Here is a 21,776-nt window from a genome sequence, read left to right as displayed (position 1 = left end):
GAAAAAAACTTGTCAATTATGTAATGAAATATTATTGTACCACAGGAAAAAGTGAATATGAGGAAATCAGAGAAATTTGAGTAGACGTATATGAACTGAAATAGTTAGAAAAGCAAAATCAAAAGAAGATACGTTCATCATGAAAATAAACGAAGACATCAGTAGATAACCTTATAATTCAAATTAATGTCATGACCCATACTGATTACAATCGACTAATGGAAATGTCTTTTTCCAGAAGAATGTTGAATGATTATGGACAAGAACGCTACAAACAGTGCCAGACAAGGGCAATGTGCATATTTTGCCTATTTTTGCTACAAGGATCAACTCTATTTGGGAAATGACAGTCATATATAAGAAGGAAAACATTAGTAAACATTAAAAACAAAAATTCACCATAGTCATGTCTTCCAAGTGTTTTCTGTGTCTTATATTTTGCACAGCATACAGCATGGTCTGACATACAAGCCTGCCCTGGGGGAAATACACACATCAGAGGGAGAACACATCTAAATATACAAAGATAGTGAAGAAGCACCTGAATCCCAAGTCATAGTATCTTGTAATGACAGGTCATCCTGTTCTTTATACTTCCTCACATAGTATCAGCTTCTGCATAGCAATATCACAAGAGACAAAGTTGATATACTTTTCAGAACTATTTCCCTGTAGCTTTGTTGCTATGCTTACAAGACCATAAAGGAACTTATTTATTTATATCTTCTAGTTATCTGGCACATAACTCAAAAAAAAATTTGCTAGCTGATTTTAGGGGTTTTTTCCCTCCTTAATGTGGAATTAAGGCTCCTAGAACCTTTATTTCAGACAGCCAGGAAATTGGAAATAGCAGTGCTTACAAACCAGCATTGTCAGCCATCATTCAAAAAAACAAACCATGTGATAAGATGTGGCCTGGCAACAAAGGGCTCTTGCAAGTGCCATAACTACATCTACTGAAAACCTAGAAAATAAGTTCTTATCACCCAAGTCCTCAGCACTATCAAAACAGCTCAACATCAGAAACTGGTAAGATTTTATCAATGGAAATGACTTCAAATAAGAAGCATTACCATCTGCTTTGCCACTGTACTCTAAGAACACTGGGACCTTTGCATACAACTTGTAGCTAAAGCTTTCCAGGGCCTGTCTCTCTCATTTAGATGTGAGCTCCTTGAGAGCTGAGGCTGTCTTTACATCTCAGCATTTGGCACAGTTCTGAACACAATAAGTGTTTAATAAATGCTTTATTCATTCACTCCTTCATTCACAAAACACCATTCTGTAAATTATAAATTATTCCAAAACATCACTATACCAGTAAAATGACTGAGTACTGCAAACTAGATACTTACCTTAATTTTAGAATTCTGTAATAACAAGTTTCTACATATATAAAAGAACATAGTTTTATTCATAATTGTAAATGCATCTTTATATTAGAGAAAATAGGAACAGGGAGGCTCAGTGAGTTGTCTACATGCACAGAGAGAGCAGACACCAAAGCCAAGATCAGAATCCAGACTGTCTAATGGCCAAAAAAGTAGAAATGGAATTAGAAATGTCTCAATTAAGTTACTTTATCCAAGAAACAACAAAGGAGCAAATATAAAGAATCAGTAACATAAGCAGGCTGAGTTATATTTTGTTTAAATTAGGGGGAAAAACACACAAAAATATCTTCCCACCCTCGTGGTGAAAAAAAAAAAAAAATCACATAATAGTCACAGCTGCAACCAAATAAAACGAAGGAGGCATGTTGTTCATTGGCAGCTTTTCAAACTACACAGACTACTATCATATTCAGTCCACCCTCCAAATCTATTGGCATCCTTCTACAAGGAAACTTAGCAATAAAATTAAAATACTGATCAAGAAAGAAAATTCGGTATGAACAGTGAGCATATTCCCTAGTTTCCCCAAAATACTTAAAGCAAAGTTACTAGGCTCCTAACTGATTTCACAAAAAATAATTCATCACAAACAAGTAACTCTGACCAAGGGAAAAAATACTACCACATATAGCATAAACAGTTTAACTGCAGAAGTAGTCCCTTGCAATTGTATTGTATTGATACATTTTGTCCAATAGTTAAAAAGAGTAAAAGTAGTTGCTTCATTTTGCAGCAAATTTTCCACTATTTAGTACATATTCAAGAATACATAAGCATAACAAGGGGGGGAGACAAAGATGGCAAATTATATATATATATATATATATATATATATATATATATATATATATATATATACACACACACCAATGACAGTCCAACCATTTTCAAAGAGCACTTACAAAATGTGTACTGACAGTTTGCTAACCTATTTGGCTTTTAGTCTACCTTTTGTTATGTTCAATCCCTCCTTTTGGTTGAAAAAACAAAAAACAAAACCCTTAATAAGATGTATATCATTTTCCATTAAGGATCTCATGCAGAAAAGGCCAACTGCATCTACAAACTGGACATGACTAATTACAAAGAAAAGTTTGATTAGGGATTTTTTTTTCCCTATGGGAATGTTAATTTTTTAAAAGTGCTACTGCTCTAGCCTTCAAAATTTTGTTGGAGCAAGATATATGCAAACTGGAAATCTGCTTCCAATTAAGTGGTCATCTTGGTTAGAATCCTCCTCCCTTTGTTTTTCGATCACCCTTAAAGGAACATGTTCTTTTAAAAAAAAAATAAATAACTTATTTAATATGCTCATAATAGTCTCATAGTCAGAAGATTAGCAATTTAGTCATTTCTCTCCTACAATCTCAAAATGGTTGTCTGTTCACAGCCTCCCTTCCCCCAACAATATTAAAACTCAACTGAAGTCCTATCTTCAATAATAATTGTGTTTATAAATAACTTTTGTGTGCTCAAAGGCTATGCTTGTCCAGAGTAACTTCTAACATATTCAACCAAGCCAGAAAGGCTTCTGTTGTCATCATGACTTCTCCCCTCGTCCCAGCTAATCTAAAAAGGAATCACCAAAAAGGTGGCTATCAGTCACATCAGCCTGGACTCACTTTGTATGCACATATCAAGAGGTCATGGTTAGTGAAAATAATGCATCCAAGAATTAGTCATATTATTCAATTGTGCACTATAAGTTACATTTATATGTAAAATACAGCAATTCCAACCAAATGGAAATATGCAATGAAAAAATATTAAAACTAAGTCTTTAAAATTTGTTTTAACAGAAAAGGATAAGGCTACTTTGAATCTAGCCCCTTCTCCAGTTCTGAATCAATTTATCTAATTATTCTTAGTGTTGACTTCTATCCCTCCTTCCTATACAAATAGGATGATATACATTACCAAATATTTTATAATAATATAAGTAAACTAAGGTTGAATTTGTTACAAAATCACAAAGTACTTATAGAAAGCATAATTTTCTGTCTTTTCTTTGTAGCTAAGTTTTTTCTTTGTAATTTGGCATCACTCATTTTCATTCATATTATTTTTCAAGTTTGGAAGAAAATATTTCTACTTTTTTATGTTGGTAATTAAAATTCAAAGATGCATGGAAACAGTAAAGTTCTTAGTAGTTTTTAATCCATAAAGTAAATAGCAAAATGGACAATTATTTACATAAGAATTTTATCTTATATATGACAAAAGCTAAAGAGTAAGTGATCAAATTTCACTTTTGATTATATTTATTATGTATTATATACATATATATATGTTTAAATATATTCCTAGAAATATAGCTCCTTCTATTGTGCATATGGATAGGAGAGCAATAAAAATTAATTGTTAATTGCCCCCACAACTACTAGTAATATGTTAAACATGTTAATTTTTTATCCCTAAAAAAAATGAGGCTTAATCAAAGTATAAAGAAAACTCATCTTTTTTGAGAACAGATCATTAAAAGGTCTACATAACTAATGCTTATTTCATGATTCCTACTAGTAATATTAATGATGATATTTACTTGACAATTATTTTTCCAAATATATGATTCTCTTGAACTTCACATGATTTTCATAAAAACACATGTTTCAAATATTTTAAAGATCATGGGATCAGATTTAGAAGTGAAAAGAACTCTTAAAACCCATCTAGTCCAATCCCCTCATCATACAGAAAAGATATGAGGCCCAAAGGGATAAAAGGATTTACATTTATCCATTTTTGAGTAAGTCATTATGTCTTCCTAAGAGAGATGCTTTATACCTTCAATTAAACACTACTAAAATGAGATATTTATAAAGCCTCAATTCAGTGTCTAGCATATAGTAGATAATAAGTAAATGCTTATTTCATCTCCTCCACTAACCTATTCTGAAAGATTTCAAAGGTTTTAAGTGAAAAATTAAAATGAATGTGATTGGCAAGAAGTCTTCAAACCTATGCCAAGAATAAAGACCAATAGGTCAGAATTCATCAACAAATTAGTTCCCTCAAGGATAACTCAAGAAGAAATTAAGAATTTTGATTTATATTACTTTGTTTCTTCAAACAAATTTTCATTGATTTTTTAAATATAGCTAAATTTCTTGCTGTACCCTTTCTCTCATCTCAGAGACATCCTACATTACAAAGAATTTTTTTTAAGAGAAAAATAATCAGCCAAATAGTTAAGTTGCAAAGCTAAGATTTGAATTGAATTTCTCTGAATCCAATCTACTACTCTTAGTTACTACATCACATTTACTTCTGTTTTTAAAACTGTCTGGAATCCAATGTCAAATGTGAGAATTTGTCATATTTAACTTTTAGCATCATTTTATAAAATACTAATTTTAAAGTACTTTTTAAAACCTAAAATTCCCAAGCCACCCACTTTCTCTTAACCAAGACAGTTGCCTTTTAAAAGTAATTACCTCTTTTAATTATCAAAGCATACCATCTTTGTAAAGAGAAATTTGAAAATCTCAAATTAGATTCATCCTTCAATTATTTGCAACTTAATTTTCACCAAAAATGTAAACATTTTCAGAAAAAGTTAGTTTTAGATCTTCTCCCCTGCCTCTCTGAGATCTTGGATTTCATCCCTAGGATCCAATTTTCTGATTGGTAAGGCTTTACCTTGTATTGCTTAGAACTCTTCTCCATGCCTCTTCCAATCATACCACTTTCCAACTCCCCTTTATGTAATGGATTCCCCTATTAGAATGTAAGGTCTTTGAGGGTAGTTGCTATCTACCTTGCCTGGATCTGCTTCCCCAATTCTTAGCCCAATATCTGGCACATAAAGTATTTATTAAGGGTTTACTATCTATATACTCATTAAGAAATTAATACAAGATTAATCAATACATAACAATCATTAACAACCCACAGAAAAATTATGTGCTTCCTTATATATAAAAGTGCAAAAATATCAAGTAATATATTTAAATAATAAATCAACAAAAACACAGTCTTCAAAGTATCAATGAGTTCACATAATATGACCTTATTGTATGTAGCTTTACTTTCATGTTGTTAAAAATCACTGACCCAAGAGCAGTTTAAATCTGTGCTAGTTGTGAAAAAAAACTATACATCATGCGTTAAATCATTCTTAATATAGTATATTACATTTAGATAGCAAGCTCATTTTCCACTTATTGCAATACCCAAGAAAGAAATCCTACAACAAACAGCATAGTAACGAGTACAATTTGATTTTTTAAAACTACATTCAGGCATCAAGCTGGGTATTTAATATAGTTTGAGTTTCTGTAATGTCATATGTTTTCTATTTCAGACAGCTAAGAATTCCTTAAAGATGATTCTAATTTACTAAATTGAGATACTCAGTGTTTTATTTTTCTTATCTGCCTTTTTATGGTCTATCTGGGTAGGTTTAATTGGTATATACTAGCAGATGAAATACACACAGTTAGTAGCATAGACCTTACATAGTAAATTAAGACTGATGTGGACAATTATGCACTTGAGCTTAGAATGAAAGGTGTGTTCATCAAGTGAACCAGAATCAGTCTTCATTTGTATCTTAGCTTTGTCAACCTGCTCTCTAGGAAAATATCTTTAAGGGAATATCTGACTCCTTTTTTTCTACTTTTAAAATACACTTCCCTAAAAGCAAAAAATATTAAGGTAATAGAATTTCTTTAGGAAAAACGAATTTTATCAACTGGTGACACAGAAAAGTACCACCTTTTTAATTTGTTTGTATCTTTTTGGCTAAATTTAGTCTTGGAAAATCTGCTCTATCTAAGTTTCTCAACCACTTTTAAAATGAGTAGGGAAGTCAGGAATTACAAAATTAAATTGAGTCTTTGATTTAAAAAAAGACAATCACATTGACTGTGGCAAATATAATCTCCTAAATTCAAATAAACTGGCTAGTTTCTTCATTATCCTATTACATTCACTTATCATATGAAGACTGCTAAACATAAACATTTTAAAGATTTCATTAAAATCATATGATTATACAATACAGGATATTAATCTTAATGATTAATATTAATCCCGATAACTCAAAAAGCGAATTAGGTAGTTTCCAAATGCAAAATGAAGTTTACATAAAGATGTTGCCACTGATAGTTTTGTGAACTTTCTTTAGAGTTAAATAACTTGGCAGAGTTCATATTTTAACTTCTCTTTGTCAATGAAGAATTACAGACTTATAATAAAGTAAAATTAATGCAGACAATTAGAAGTTTTAAAAAATATTATGGATATAATGAGGGGGTGTCAAAGCTACCCACAAAACTGTTTAATTTTCAGTATATTTACACTTCAGAAATCAGCAATCATTTCAAATCTGGACTTAGTTTATTGTATTATTGTCTAGATTTAAATAAAATGTATTAATAATAATACAATTAAACTTAAATGAATATAATTTTCCCTCCCTACACCCACCATCCAAACCCTGATATTAAACATTTGCCAGCATACTCCTCTCTATATTGCTTAAACCTTAAACTTAATAGAAAGCTCAGGAAATGAAGTTATCACCGGAATGGAGGTCTAATGACCATAGGATAACAATAACAACAATTCTAATAATAGACACATATACATAGTGCTTTAAGATTTGCAGAATATGTCAATTTTCTCATTTAAGCCTCATAAGCACCCTGGATACAATAATGTAATAGAATTTTACAAAGGGATTGTTTTTGAGTCATAACTGATTTTTCATGACCCCCCATTTGGATTTTCCTTGGCAAAGCTACTGAAGTGGTTTGCCATTTCCTTCTACAGCTCCTTCTGTAGATGAGAAAACTGAGACACAGGATTAAGTGACCTACCTAGGGTTACACAACTAACAAGGATCTGAGGCCACATTTAAACTCAGGAAGATAACTGTTCCTGACTCCAGGCCCAACACTGTCTCCACTGACTCACCTAGCTTCCCCTAATGCTTGATTAAACTATTATTTTTTATTAGAAGAAAAGCTTTCAGTCTTATATTGCCATCACTATGGCAGACCTTTGATAATCTCTGAATCTGTTCTTTTCTACCCTAATCATGGTAATTTTGAGCCCTATCAAGCCTTATTTCTGAACTATGATAGATAGCTGTGTTCAAGAATCTCAAGGAGTTGCAGGATACAAAGTAAATCCACATAAATCATCAGCATTTTTATACATCATTAACAAAATCCAACAGCAAGAGATACAAAGAGAAATTCCATTTAAAATAACTGCTGATAGTATAAAATATTTGGGAATCTATCTGACAAGGGAAAGTCAGGAACTATATGAGCAAAACTACAAAATACTTTCTACACAAATAAAGTCAGATCTAAATAATTGGAAAAATATTAAGTGCTCCTAGATAGGTTAAGCGAAGATAAATAAAGATGACAATACTACCTATCTATTCATCTGGAAGAACAAAAGGTCAAGAATTTCAAGGGAACTAATGAAAAAAAAATCAAATGAAGGTAGCCTAGCTGTACCTGATCTAAAACTATATTACAAAGCAGTGGTCACCAAAACCATTTGATATTGGCTAAGAAATAGATTAGTTGATCAGTGGAATAGGTTAGATTCACAGGACAAAATAGTCAATAACTATAGCAATCTAATGTTTGACAAATCCAAAGACCCCAGCTTTTGGGATAAGAATTCATTATTTAACAAAAACTGCTGGGAATATTGGAAATTACTATGGCAGAAACTAGGCATTGACCCACACTTAACACAGTACACCAAGATATGATCAAAATGTGTTCATGATCTAGGCATAAAGAATGAGATAATAAATAAATTAGAGGAACATAGCATAGTTTACCTCTCAGACCTGTGGAAGAGGAAGGAATTTGTAACCAAAAAAGAACTAGAGGTCATTATTGATCACAAAACGGAAAATTTCGATTATATTAAGTTAAAAAGCTTTTGTACAAACAAAACTAATGTGGACAGGATTAGGAGGGAAGCAATAAACTGGGAAAACATTTTTATAGCTAAATGTTCTAATAAAGGCCTCATCTCTAAAATATATAATTGACTCTAATTTATAAGATATCAAGCCATTCTCCAATTGATAGTCAAAAGATATGAACAGACAATTTTCAGATGATGAAATTGAAACTATTTCTAGTTTTCATATGAAAAGGTGCTCCAAATAATTATTGATCAGAGAAATGCAAATTAAGACAACTCTGAGATACCACTACACATCTCTCAAATTGGCTAAGATGACAGGAAAAGATAATGACAAATGTTGGAGGGGATGTGGGAAAACTGGGACACTGATACATTGTTGGTGGTGGTGAACAGATACAGCCATTCTGGAGATCAATTTGGAACCATACTCAAAAAGTTATCAAACTGTGCATACCCTTTGATCCAGAAGTCTTACTACTAGGCTAATATCCCAGAGAGTTATTAAAGAAAGGAAAGGAATCCGTATGTGCAAAAAATGTTTGTGGCAGCCCTTTCTGTAGCGGCTAGAAACTGGAAACTGAGTGGATGCCCATCAATTGGAAAATGGCTGAGTAAATTGTGATATATGAATGTTATGAAATATTATTGTTCTGTAAGAAATGACCAGCAGGATGAATACAGAGAGGCTTGGAGAGACTTAATGAACTGATGATAAGTGAAATGAGCAGAAGCAGGAGCTCATTATACACTTCAACAACAATAATATATGAGGATCAATTCTGATGGACATGGCTCTCTTCAGCAATAAGAGGATCCAAATCAGTTCCAATTGATCTGTAATGAACAGAACCAACTACACCCAGAAAAAGAAACCGGGAAATGAGTATGGACCATTGTTTGCAAGCATTTTTGTTTTTTCTTTTCAGGTTATTTTTACCTTCTTTCTAAATCTGATCTTTCTTCGTGTAGCAAAATAACTGTATAAATGTATACATATATTGTCTTTAACATATTTAACATGTATGGGACTACCTGCCATTTAGGAGATGGGGGGGAGGGAAGGAGGGGAAAAGTTGAAACAGAAGTTTTTGCAAGGGTCAATGTTGAAAAATTATCCATGCATATAAAAATGTAAAAAAAAAAATTTCAAGGGATATCACATGCAAAAGCAATGGATGGAAGCTACCAAGAGGCCAAGTCAGGTTGCTGGCAAAACAAACTTCACATCAATTGGACCAGCCCCAAAGTGATATGGGTTGCCATGGAAGTCTTCAAGCAGAAGCTGGATGACTACTACTAGTTGAGTATGTAACAATGAGGATTCCTTTCATATGTACTAGGCCACTAAAATCCCTTCCAATTTTCAAATTATGTGTATCCATGACTATTATAACAGCCTGCAAATTACTCTACCTGCTTCTCAAGTCACCTAGCTATATGAAATCACATGAATCTCTTTCAACTACCTTTTTTATTTATTATTTCACACAAACACAAAGAAAGAAAAAAGAAACTTTCAGTGGCTCCCCCATCACAAATGAATGAAACCCAAATTCCTTAGCTGGCATTCAAGGTCCTACACAGATTCTGATTTACTCCATCTCCCATATGAACCCTACATTCCAGCCAAACTGTACTGACTTAAATCACTCCTCTTTGATCTATAAAATTATTCAGAGAGGGAGGGAGAAAACTCTTAAACACAAAGTTTTACAAAAATAAATGATGAAAACTATCTTTACATATATTTGGAAAAATAAAATACTGTTTTAAAAAAGTAACTGATTTAAAAAAAAAAAAGAAGAAGTTAAAAACAATCTGCTTCAATCTGTATTCAAAAAAGTTCACCAGTTCTTCTGGAGGTCAACAGAATTTTTCATTGTTCTCTGAACACTCTCATGTTTTTGCTCATGTCAGTCCACTTCCCCATGCTTATCTGCTAAAATCCTATTTTTCCTCCAATACTCAAGCCAAATATTATCTCTCTAAAGATACTCTCATCAACCCAGCTGGAAGTAACCAATCCTCTATACTACTACTACTGCATTTAATTATGCCTCTCATAAGATAATTGTACTTTTACTGCCTTGTATAACCACACACACAAACACACACGCGCGCGCGCGCGCACGTGTGTGTGTGTGTGTGTCTATGTGTGTATCTAAAGTCAAAGAAATCAGTGACTGAGGGTGGGGGAGGCACAACACAGGAAGGAAATAATTCTAATATTGATACTCCAAACCAGGATCCTACAACTTCACACTCTTATCCATGACCCCCTAAAGAGTTCCTGACAGTCCTTCTCAGGAGGTTCAGAACTGAGGAGGATACACAGAGACACAAAATAGAAAAGCCTGTTGTGAGGCCAGAAGGGTCATTTAACACAGGAAGGCTTTTCTCAGGGACAGGTTACTGAATATAGCCAGACCTGTGTGATCTTGGGCAAGTCAATTACCAACTTCAAGATCTCAAGAAGTAGGGGGCTGTTGTACCTAGCTTTCAGCTCATCATTGCCAGAAGCTGCCTTAACAAATGATTTTCATAGGCCATAAGACATTCTGCACCTCTGGACTAAATGATCTCTGAGGTCCTTCCCAGCTCTAAATTTATGATCCTGTGATCCTTAAGCTACACTATCCAGTCTCAGAAAGCAGAAAAAGCCAGCCTCCAGGCAACTGTTCTTGCATGTAAATCACTTCAGCTTCCATGCTTGATTGTATCCACCTGAACTCAGACTATGATCTGAGTTCTGTACCAGAGACAATATCTGATTCAATTTGTGAAAATGATCTCTAAATATTCATTCTGATCACTGAGTAATAAATAGCTCACACCCAAACACTAGCTCCACTAGGCTACCAGATAATTTTCCCACTCCCACCTACTAAAACAAAGTAATCAATGAGTTAACATAATTTTGTGGACAATTAAGTCAAAAACTGTGATTATCGTTTGCTCACATTAAGCAATCAATAAATAATCACTGAATGAGGCTCTTGTCAGTACTCACCAATTCAAATATATACAAGAAAAGAGCTTAAAAAATAAATATTGTGAAATACAGAAAAACACTGTAAGATCAATAATGTCCTACAGTCTATCTACAGATATGTACATACGTTAATAAAATCCTATTTCTTAGCACTACATTTGCAAATGTTCTCAGATTCCCAGGGCATTGCCAAAAATATCTCAGTATCTCAGTCTCTCTCTCTTACTCTTCCTCCCCACCCCCCGCCCCCACCCTCATCCACCACACACAGAGAGTAAGTTTTCCTCTCATGAATGCTGACAAGCAGCTATGTGCTGAATTACTGCACCACCTAGTGATTACACCTAGAAACTGCACTTTGCCCAGAATCTGAGGACATGAAAAAAGATAATTTGTTCTTAAAAGCTACAATTCCTCTTTCCTCTTAACCCATAACTATCATTTCATACCTACCACTTCCTGCTTCCACAATCACAACAAAAAGAAAGGAATGTATGATGGCATACTTAAAGAACCCTAGAGAATCAACTAAAAAACTACTAGAAACAATATACAACTTTAGTAAAGTTGCAGGATACAAAATAAATCCACTAAATCATCAGCATTTTTATATATTACCAATAAAGTCCAGCAGCAAGAGATAGAAAAAGAACTTGCCTTCAATATAACTGTCAATAGTATAAAATATTTGGGAATCTATCTGCCAAGGGAAAGTCAGAAACTATGTGAACACAACTAGGAAACACTTTCCACACAAATACAGTCAGATCTAATCAGCTGGAAAAATATCAAGTGCTCATGGGTAGGCCAAAAGAATATAATAAAAATGACATTACCTAAATTAATCTACTTATTTAGTGCCATACCAATCAAACTCCCAAGAAAATATTTTAGAGACCTAGAAAAAATAGTAAAGTTCATCTGGAAGAATAAAAAGTCAAGAATTTCAGGGGAATTAATGAAAAAAATGCTAATGAAGGTGACCTAGCTGTGAAAGACCTAAAACTATATTATAAAGCAGCAGTCATCCAAACCATTTGGTACTGGCTAAGAAATAGAGTAGTCAATCAGTGTAATAGGTTAAGATCACAGGACAAAATAGGCGATAACTATAGCAATCTAGTATTTGACAAACCCAAAGACCCCAGCTTTTGGGAGAAGAACTCACTATTTGACAAAAACTGCTGGGGAAATTGGAAACTAGTATGGAAGAAATTAGGGCTCAACCCACACCTAACACCACATAGTACACAGAATCAGCAAGATTATGTGATGATCAGCTGTGACAGATTTAGCTCTTTTCAACAATGAGGTGACTTTTCAAGGCAATTTCAAATGAAATCTAAAGAGATTTGTGATTTAGACATAAAGAGCAATATTATAAGCAAATTAGAAGAACATGAGATAGTTTACCTCTCAGATCTCTGCAGAAGGAAAGAATTTGTGTGCAAAAAAGAACTGGAACTCATAAATCAACACTATGATCTATCTGATCATTTTGATTATATTAAGTTAACAAGTTTTGTACAAACAAAACTAATGCAGACAAGATCTAAAGGGAAGCAATAAATTGGGAAATCATTTTTTAACATCTAAGAGTTCTGATAAAAGGCCTTATGGAATGGACTCAAATTTATAAGAATCTAAGCCATTCTCCAATTGATAAATGGTTAAAGGATATGAACAATTTACAAATGAAGAAATTAAAACTATTTCTAATCATATAGGAAGGTACTCTAAATCACTACTGATCAGAGAAATGCAAACTTAGACAATTCTGAGGGACCACTACACCCCTCGCAGATTGACTAAGATGACAGAAAAAGACAAGTACGATTGTTAGAGGGAATGCAGGAAAATTGGGACACTGATAAGATTGATGTGGAATTGTGAATTGATCCAGCCATTCTGGAGAGCAATTTGGAACCATGCCCAAAGGGCTATCAAATTGTGCATGCCCTTTCATCCAGCTGTGTTTCTATTGGGCTTATCTCCCAAAATGATTTTAAAAGAAGAAAAGGGACCCACATGTGCAAAAATGTTTGTGGCAGTCCTTTTTATAGTGGCAAGAAACTGGAAACTGACGCCCATCAGTTGGAGAATGGCTGAATAAGTTATGGGATATGAATATTATAAAATGTTATTTTTCCATAAGAAATAATCAGAAGGATGATTTCAGAGAGGCCTGGAGAGACTTATACGAACTATGAGATGACTGATGCCAGTTCCAATGATTTTGTGATGAAGAGAGCCATCTACACCCAAAGAGAAGACTGTGGGGACTGAACATGGACCACAACAGACCATTCTCATTTTTTTGTTGTTGTTGTTCATTTGCATTTTGTTTTCTTACTCATTTACTTTTTTTTTTGATCTGATTTTTCTTGTACAAATTGGATTGTACAAATTCTTATACATATTGGATTTAACATAAATTTTAACATGTTTAATATATATTGGATTGTTTGCCATCTAGGGGAGGAGGTGGGGAAGGAGAAAATCTGAAACACAAGGGTCAATGTTGTCAATTATCCAAGTATATGTTTTGAAAATAATGGTTGATATGGGATAGTCTTAAAAGATTGGGTTAATCCCCATTCTCCAACACCAATATAAAAATAAAAAATAAAATGTGAACCTGTTGTATTACATAGATTGAAAAAACCAATCCCACTAGATATGCAAACATTTATGCATTTCTGTGGTCCAAGAATACATTCATCAATATATTTTGGGGGTTAGTGATAAATGGTCAATTAAAGCCATTTCTAGTTACATGAAAAAATGCTCTAAATCACTAATGATTATAGGCAAATGCAAATTGGGACAACTCTGAGGTACCACTTCACACCTCTCAGATTGGCTAAAATGACAAGAAAAGATAACAATAAATACTGGAGGATGTGGGAAAATGCAGACACTAATCATTGTTGGAGTTGTGAATTGATCCAACTATTTTAGAGGGCAATTTGGAACTATGCCCAAAGGGCTAATCAACCTGTGCATACTCTTTGATCCAGCAGTGTCTCTACTGGGTTTGTATCCCAAAGAGAACATAAAAGAAAGAAATGCACATATGTAAAAATGTTTGAAGCACCCCTTTTTGTGGTAACAAGGAAGTGGAAATTGAATGGATGTCTGTTAGTTGGGGAATAGCTGGATATGTAATGGACGTAATGAAAGAAATGATGAGTAGAGTGATTTCTATGTCTATAAATTATAGGTGAGCTACAGATATTTATTGTTGGAAGACATTTTCCAATATGGAGTTTCATACACCCATGAAACCACAAAAATTAAAAATATAAACATATTGGAGTAGTTCTGGCAATGATTCTGGTCACTGGTTGACTATATCAAGAAAAGTTTTCTGGAAAAGATAATCTTTGAACTCCAAATTACAGGAAGAAGCTATGGAATTAAGTACAAAGAAATCAAGTTTTGTCAAGTATTTGGAAAAGTCATGAAATAATAAAATCCCAAGAATGGGATGAGGCAATAGGGCAGAGAGAGAAGGGGCAATCTAAGCCTTGGAGCCATCATGTAGATGTGAAACAGCTGATTATGACATAGGAGACATCAAAGATTTGTTGTAAATGAATCTCAAGTTTTAGAGGCAGGATCACTTGCCACATTTATAGAGATGCCCTACCAAGTTTAAGGCAGAAAAAAAAGTGTAGTTAGAAACAGCCTGTTAAAAAAAGATTTGATACTTGTCAGAAAAAGAACACGCTAAGGTAGAAATACATTGAGGAGCCATCCATTTTGAATCCTTGCAGTTTAGAGTGGATAGTGTTAAGCAAAATAACCAAAAAAGGCTATAAAAACATTTCCCCACGGCTTGATGAAATAGGCTTTTTTGGATATATATTTTGAAATCTTATTTAAGAAAAAAACCTTATTTTCTGTGTTTCAAAATGCGTAGCTTTATACTGATCATTTATCACCAAACTATTGCTACGTTAAGTAATCCTAAAGGTCTTTTTTCTCACCTAAGGGAAAACTGCTATAATTTCAACCAGCTATTTGCATAAAAAACTGAAAAACTATATGGAACAAAGCATAAATAAAAGTGAATGATATTTCTAAAATGTTCTTAATACACTTCTCAATTCTGAATATTTTACTTTCTTATTGCATCTCCCAGACTGAAAAGTGTCTAGGGGTATTAGTGTAAACATTTCACTATGGACAGCTGCAGTTTAATAGCTACAATAACTATAGTTGTGAAATTTTAAGACAAGGAATGTTTTGGTGGCAGTTAGAGTTACAACTCTAGTTAACAACTTAGTATGTCCAAAATAGAACTCATTATATTTTCCTCTAGGCCCTCCCCTACTCCTATTTTTCTCCCCACCACCTTCCAGTTCCTCAGGCTCACAACCTAACAGTGTTCATTTTCTTTACCCCTAGGCCTTCCCCTACTCCCCTTTCTCCCCACCACCTTCCAGTTCCTCAGGCTCACAACCTAACAGTTTATTTTCTTTCCCCCTAGGCCCTCCCCTACTCCAACTTTTCTCCCCACCACCTTCCAATCCCCCAGGCTCACAACCTAATGGTGTTCCAAGACTCCTCTTTCTCACTCATTACTACATCCAATCTGTTCCCAAAGCTGTTGATTTTACCTTTACAGTACCTCTAAAACACACTTCCTTCTCTCCTCTGACTGGGCCCGCCACCCCTCCGGCATAGACCTTTATCACCTCACACCTAGACTACTGCAACAGCCTCCTGATGGGTCTGCTGCTTCAAGATTGTCCCCACTCCAATCTATTCTCCATTCAGCCTCTAAAGTGGTTTTCTTCAAGGAGGGGTCCAATTATGTCACCCACCCACCATCTCACTCCCACTACTCAATATACTTCAGTGTCTTCCTACTGCTTTCTAGGAGCAAATACAAAATCAGCTGTTTGACATTCAAAGCCCTTTTTGGCCTAACCCTTCCTACCTTTCTAGGCTTCTTAAACCTTACTCTTCAACATGTATTCCTCAATCTAATGACTCTGATCTCCCAGCTGTTCCACAAACAAGATACTTTATCTCTCCACTTTGGCTATCCCTGTGTCTGGAACACTTTCTTTCCTTTGCTCCAACTACTGACCTCTCAGGCTTCCCCTTAAGTTCCAACTAAAACCCCTTCCTCTTAAGCAAGAAACCTTCCCCATTCTTTCTTGATTCCAGAGCCTTTCTTCTGCTATTTACTATTTATACTGTAAATACCTTGCGCTTTGTCTATATCTGCAAATTGTTTTCCTCCTTAGATTGTAAACTGCTTGAGATCAGGGATTACATTTGTTTCTTTTTGTATCTTTTGTGTAATGCCTTACCACAGTGCAAGGCATACAGTAGGTGCTTAATAAATGTTTACTGGTTGATTTATATAGCATCTACTATACACAATGTTTTGTAGATATTTAAACGCTTGTTGAACTGAATCCAGTAGCTAGGGAGAGACTAAAGTTAAATGAGAAACAGAATTTTCAGCAGTGGAAAAGATAAGATAGTTCAAAGATAATAAGCAAAAAAGAAAAGAAAGAAAAAAAAGATAGGCTCCAAAGTTCAAATCAAAAGTTATTTTAAGGGCATTTTCAAATAAATAAAGAAATTATCCTATACTTGTTTTAAAATAGCAGTATTTAAATTTGACAGATGTCTTTAGTATCTTTAAATAACAGATCAGAAACATCAAAGTAATTAAGCAGAATCTTGAACTATAAAATGCCAAATAAAACTTGAAACCATGATTCATGTTAAATTTAGGTTATTATCATGATCATGATCATCATTACCATCGTTATTTAGCCAGGTCAAAGGTAAAGGAATGAGTAAGCATAATTAATTTTCCTTGCCTGAAAATTCGTTATTTACCACAGCTCTGATGTAACTTTAAAGTATTGAGTAAGCACACCAATATTCCATTTAACTTTATCTATACAAACTAAATTACTATGAAATCAAAGAAAGTTATTTCTTCTAGAAAAAATGAAAATTATAAAGAAAGAGAAATTCAATTATGTACCTTCTTTATTTTCTAAGTATATTTCCAGAATTAACAGTTCTTTATAATACTATATGTAACTTCCTTAAAATAAATTCTAATAGCACCTTACTTATTTGGATTTGTTGGAACATGAGAAACTCTATATAAGTAAATTTCTCAGATACCTGAAATCTACCTCTTTAAGTGCCATCAATATTTTATCCATTTTTTAATAATTTTTCCCCAAAATGAATATGTTTCTTTAACTTTTTCTTGATTTGATCCTTGTCCTTACCATCCTCAACTAAAAAATGAGAAAACTGGTAAGATGATCTCTAAGCATTCTTCAAGTTCTATGTCTGGGATCCTATGATCAAATGTAAAAGTCATTTTTCTTTCTCTTTCCTTGCTGTCAAGCTATTAAATGTCAATTTCTTCTATAGGAATGGGCCACCCCACAGATGTCCAACAAAATAAAATCAGAGTCTCAGACACGACATCCTACTTCTCAGATGTGTTCAAGATAACTGATGTTAACTGAGGTCTAGAATAATGCATAATAATTCCAAAAATTTGAAAGGAAAAGAATTTAAGTATTATGATTTCCATTTTTTCAGATGAGGAAATTAGGACACAAATATTAAATAACTTGCTCATCATTATGTAGCTAGTAAATAAACAGGATCCAGGATATAACTAAGTAATATCTATCTAGTTCTTCATTTTTTATAAACTTGAAGGATTCAATTTTCAAATACAGAAATAGAAAAAAGAAACAATGCATTATGAAACAATGTGGCATAATGAATACTGTTAGACTTGGATTCAGAAAGAATCCTGCTTCTGATATTAACTTCAATAATAATGGCAAAACGCTTAACTTCACTGCAGCTGTTTCCTCATTTGTAAAACAGAGCTAATAAAACCTGTAAATAATTATTCCACAGAGTTATGAGGCTCAACTGATGTATATAAATATAAAGCACTCTCCAAACCTTGAATACTATTAAAATTATTAGCTACCATTACTGTCATTGCTGATGCAAAAATTGGCTATACAATTTCAGTTTAACCACTAAATAACTCCTAAATAAGTTCAACTTAATGACTAACCTTAACCGTTGTTTATAATAATTTCCATCTCCATCATCCTGGCATCTCTTGATTTTGCCATTTTTTCCTATGGATTCTTCTCCAGAGCTAGGAAGATACTCATCATCAATTTCCTCTGTTGCAGTTTTATTCTGCTGCTTCCTCTGCTTGGAGACACATTTCAATGTATGATCCTGCCTACGTGTAGCATGGAGTGCCAGTTCTTCCTCTTCCTCCTCTTCTTCTTCCTCCTCAGGTATATACTCTGAATCTTCACTTTCACTTCCTTGATCATACTTGGCCTTCTTTGATTCCAGTGGTTTCTTTTCCTTTAGAAATTTTATTTTACCCTGGAACTGAACAGCCCTCCTTTGAAGTTTCTTAATATGCTTTTTCAAATGCTTATCTGTTTTCAACTGCTTCCCATTGGTCTTGTTCTTTTCTTTTTCATCTGAAGTTGGGATTGTATTTGAATCAACTGAAGTTTGAATTTTCTTCTTTTTTTTCTGTTTGCTTAGCTTCTTCCTCTCAAATGATAATTTTGCCTGATCCGCCAAATATTTTTCAAAGTCTGATGCTTCATTAAGCATTAATTTTCTAGGCTTTTTCTCTTGGTTCTGAGGGATTTGTGTACCAAAAGGGGTCATCTGGCCAGTCCGAATGAGCTCTTCCCATTCAGTTTCCTGAGCTGGCATGAGCATACTCCCAAGAGATGATGGCCCAGGCTCTGAAAAATTAGAGAAAACTCATTTGTGCCTAGTATAAAATGTCTTATGTCTGAATATTATTAGTATGGGTCTTGGGATGAGACAGAAAACAAAATCAAAGAAATAAAAGTTATCATTTATGGCAGAAAAAAAATCAATATACTCCCCCACATACTGACATTTTTATATACCTTGTATCCTTGTACATATAGAGTAAAACTTCACAAATTTCCTTATATTTTATGGGTGACATTTAAAATAGCCCTATTCACAATGTCTAAATACTGTTATCTTGAATATTAGAATAAGGGAAAAATTGTTATCGTGAACCTCTCCCCAAATATTATATTATATATATCACATACACCCTCATACTTTATTCTAATAATGATACTTTGATTCACATATGCCCAGGAAATAACAAAATCATAAATTTCTAAATCTCACAAAGAGTTTATACTATAGTCTGACCTAGTCAAATGAAAACTAAAATACTATATTCACATCCATACATCATGTATTAAGAAAAATGACACGTTAGACATTTTCTAGAGAGCAAATGAAGAAGGTGAAGGGATGTGAAATAATATCATTCAAATGCTGGGGATGTTTATCCTACAAAAGCAAGGATCCAATTGTTATCTTCAAATGTTTGAAAGGCTATCATAATGAAGAGTCGTAAAAATTGTTTAGTAGAGTATTTTAAGGCCAGAATGGGGAACAAATGATAGAAGCTACAAGGGGAAAGAAATTTAGTTCAACTTATAGATTAGTCTAAAAAATTAGATTCTGCTTAACCATAAAATCGTTGCATATTGAAATATTGAATTTAGTATCACTGACAAAAGTCAAACAAAAGCTACATGACTACTTCTCAGGTATACTACAGAACAGATTTATATATCATGTGGAAAGATAACTGAATCACAAAATCCCAGAGTTGGAAGTGACCTCAAGGGGCCATCTTATCCAACCTATACATCCAGAAGAATCCCTCTACTTCTATTTGAATAGTTCTAGTAAGTGAAAATCCACTACCATCAGAGGCTACCCATTCCACTTGCAGAGAGACAACCTTATTAGAAAGTTTTTATTTGTTTTAATCCTAAATTTGGCTCTTTGAAATTTAACACATTACTTCTAATTGTACTTTCTAAATCCAAGAAGTTTACTCTTTTTTCTACTTGACACTCCTTGAAATGCCTGAAAATAGCTATCATGTATTTGCATCTTCCAAGGGAACATAACTGTTTCCTTCAACTAATTTTCATGTGACATAGATTTTGAGATCTTACCCTGTCCTAAGTGCCTTCCTCTGTTCACCCTTTAGATTAACAATGTCCTTTCCAAAAATCTGACACAGAATGAATGCAATACTCCAGAGGAACAAGAAGGAGAAAATGGAATATTATATATATATAAGGAACAGCAAGCAGGGCAGTCTATATAAAGAGCATAGTGCATGAGAAGGAGTGATGAGTCTTAAAAATAGAATATTATTGTACTATAAAAATTGATGAGCTCAGTGATCTTTGGGGGAAAAAAATAGGAAAGACTAGCCTGAAATAATGAAAAGTAAAATGGAGAGAACCAAGAGATCATTGTATATAGTAACAGCAATGTTGTTTTAAGAATAATTTTGATCACATAAATTATTTTGGTTATTGTAAATACCAAACTAGCTACAAAGGGCATATAATGGAAGATGCTATCTGCATCCAAAGAAGGTATTGCTGAATAGAAGTATGTATATCATGGTTTTCTCTCTCTCTCTCTCTCTCTCTCACACACACACACACACACACACACACACACACACACCCCTAATCACAGCCATCTTTATGGCAGGAGGAGAAGGAAAAAAAAGGAAAAAAGGAAAAATAAATTTACATGATGACTTTATTATAAATTTAAAAGGTATAGCAAATAGTACATAATGGATTTGCAGTTTCATATGCAATCTTTTTTTAAAATTACACTATGTTATGGAAATGTTTGCTTTATCCAATAAATTAAAAATTAAATAAAAATTTTAAAATAAATAGGTAGAACTTTGAATATCAAAATTTTATTTTTTTACATTAAAGGCAAGAGGGATCTACTGAAGCATCTTAAACATAGGAATGACAAATTTGATGTATTTGAAAAAGGAAAGACTAAAAGCAGAGACCCATCAGCAAATAGTCCAAGTAAAAAGGAATAAAAGCCTAGCCTAGGGTAGTTTGGGTATAAAGACAAGATAAATTCAAAGGTTGTTGGCAGTTGGGGTAGATAGGAGAATGAAGAGAACAAAATCAAGGAAAGCTATTATACTGTATACCTGCGTGACTGAAAGAAATGATGATGACCTTAGCAGAAATGTGTAAATGAGGTAAAGAGATGGGTTTAAGGGGAAAGATAATGAATTTTGCTTTATATATATTGAATGAGATCCTTACGATACATCCAGGTGGAAGTATTCATCTGACATTTGGAAATAGGATCCTGGAGCTCAGGAATAAGGAGGAAAGATAAGGAGATCTGAAAATCATCTACACAAAGAATGTAACTATATATATGGCAGTTAATGTGATGGCCAAGAAAAAGAGTGTAGAGAAAAAAAGAGAAGCAGAGCTGTGTGGTTGGAACAATTCCCAAACATTAATCAACCCACAATGAAAATTAGGCTAGTTTTTCCTTAAAAGATATTGAAACCATCTTCAAGA

The 21,776-nt window shown here is 33.6% G+C and overlaps 1 protein-coding gene across 3 annotated transcripts in view; it reads right to left on the bottom strand.

Annotated features, from left to right (window-relative positions):
• The window catches only part of ERCC6 (ERCC excision repair 6, chromatin remodeling factor), a 101,046-nt gene that overhangs the window by 59,566 nt on the left and 19,704 nt on the right, over positions 1–21,776 (bottom strand). For all 3 annotated transcript variants that reach the window (XM_031956272.1, XM_031956274.1, XM_031956273.1), the window contains exon 5: positions 18,386–19,091. In XM_031956272.1, coding sequence (XP_031812132.1) covers positions 18,386–19,091 — 706 coding nt within the window. The remainder of the gene's footprint in view (positions 1–18,385; positions 19,092–21,776) is intronic.

Source organism: Sarcophilus harrisii, chromosome 2, assembly GCF_902635505.1.
Source record: "Sarcophilus harrisii chromosome 2, mSarHar1.11, whole genome shotgun sequence".
Taxonomy (NCBI): domain Eukaryota; kingdom Metazoa; phylum Chordata; class Mammalia; order Dasyuromorphia; family Dasyuridae; genus Sarcophilus; species Sarcophilus harrisii.
The sequence above is the reverse complement of the archived record's forward strand: the minus strand, read 5'-3'. Positions and strand labels throughout refer to the sequence as shown.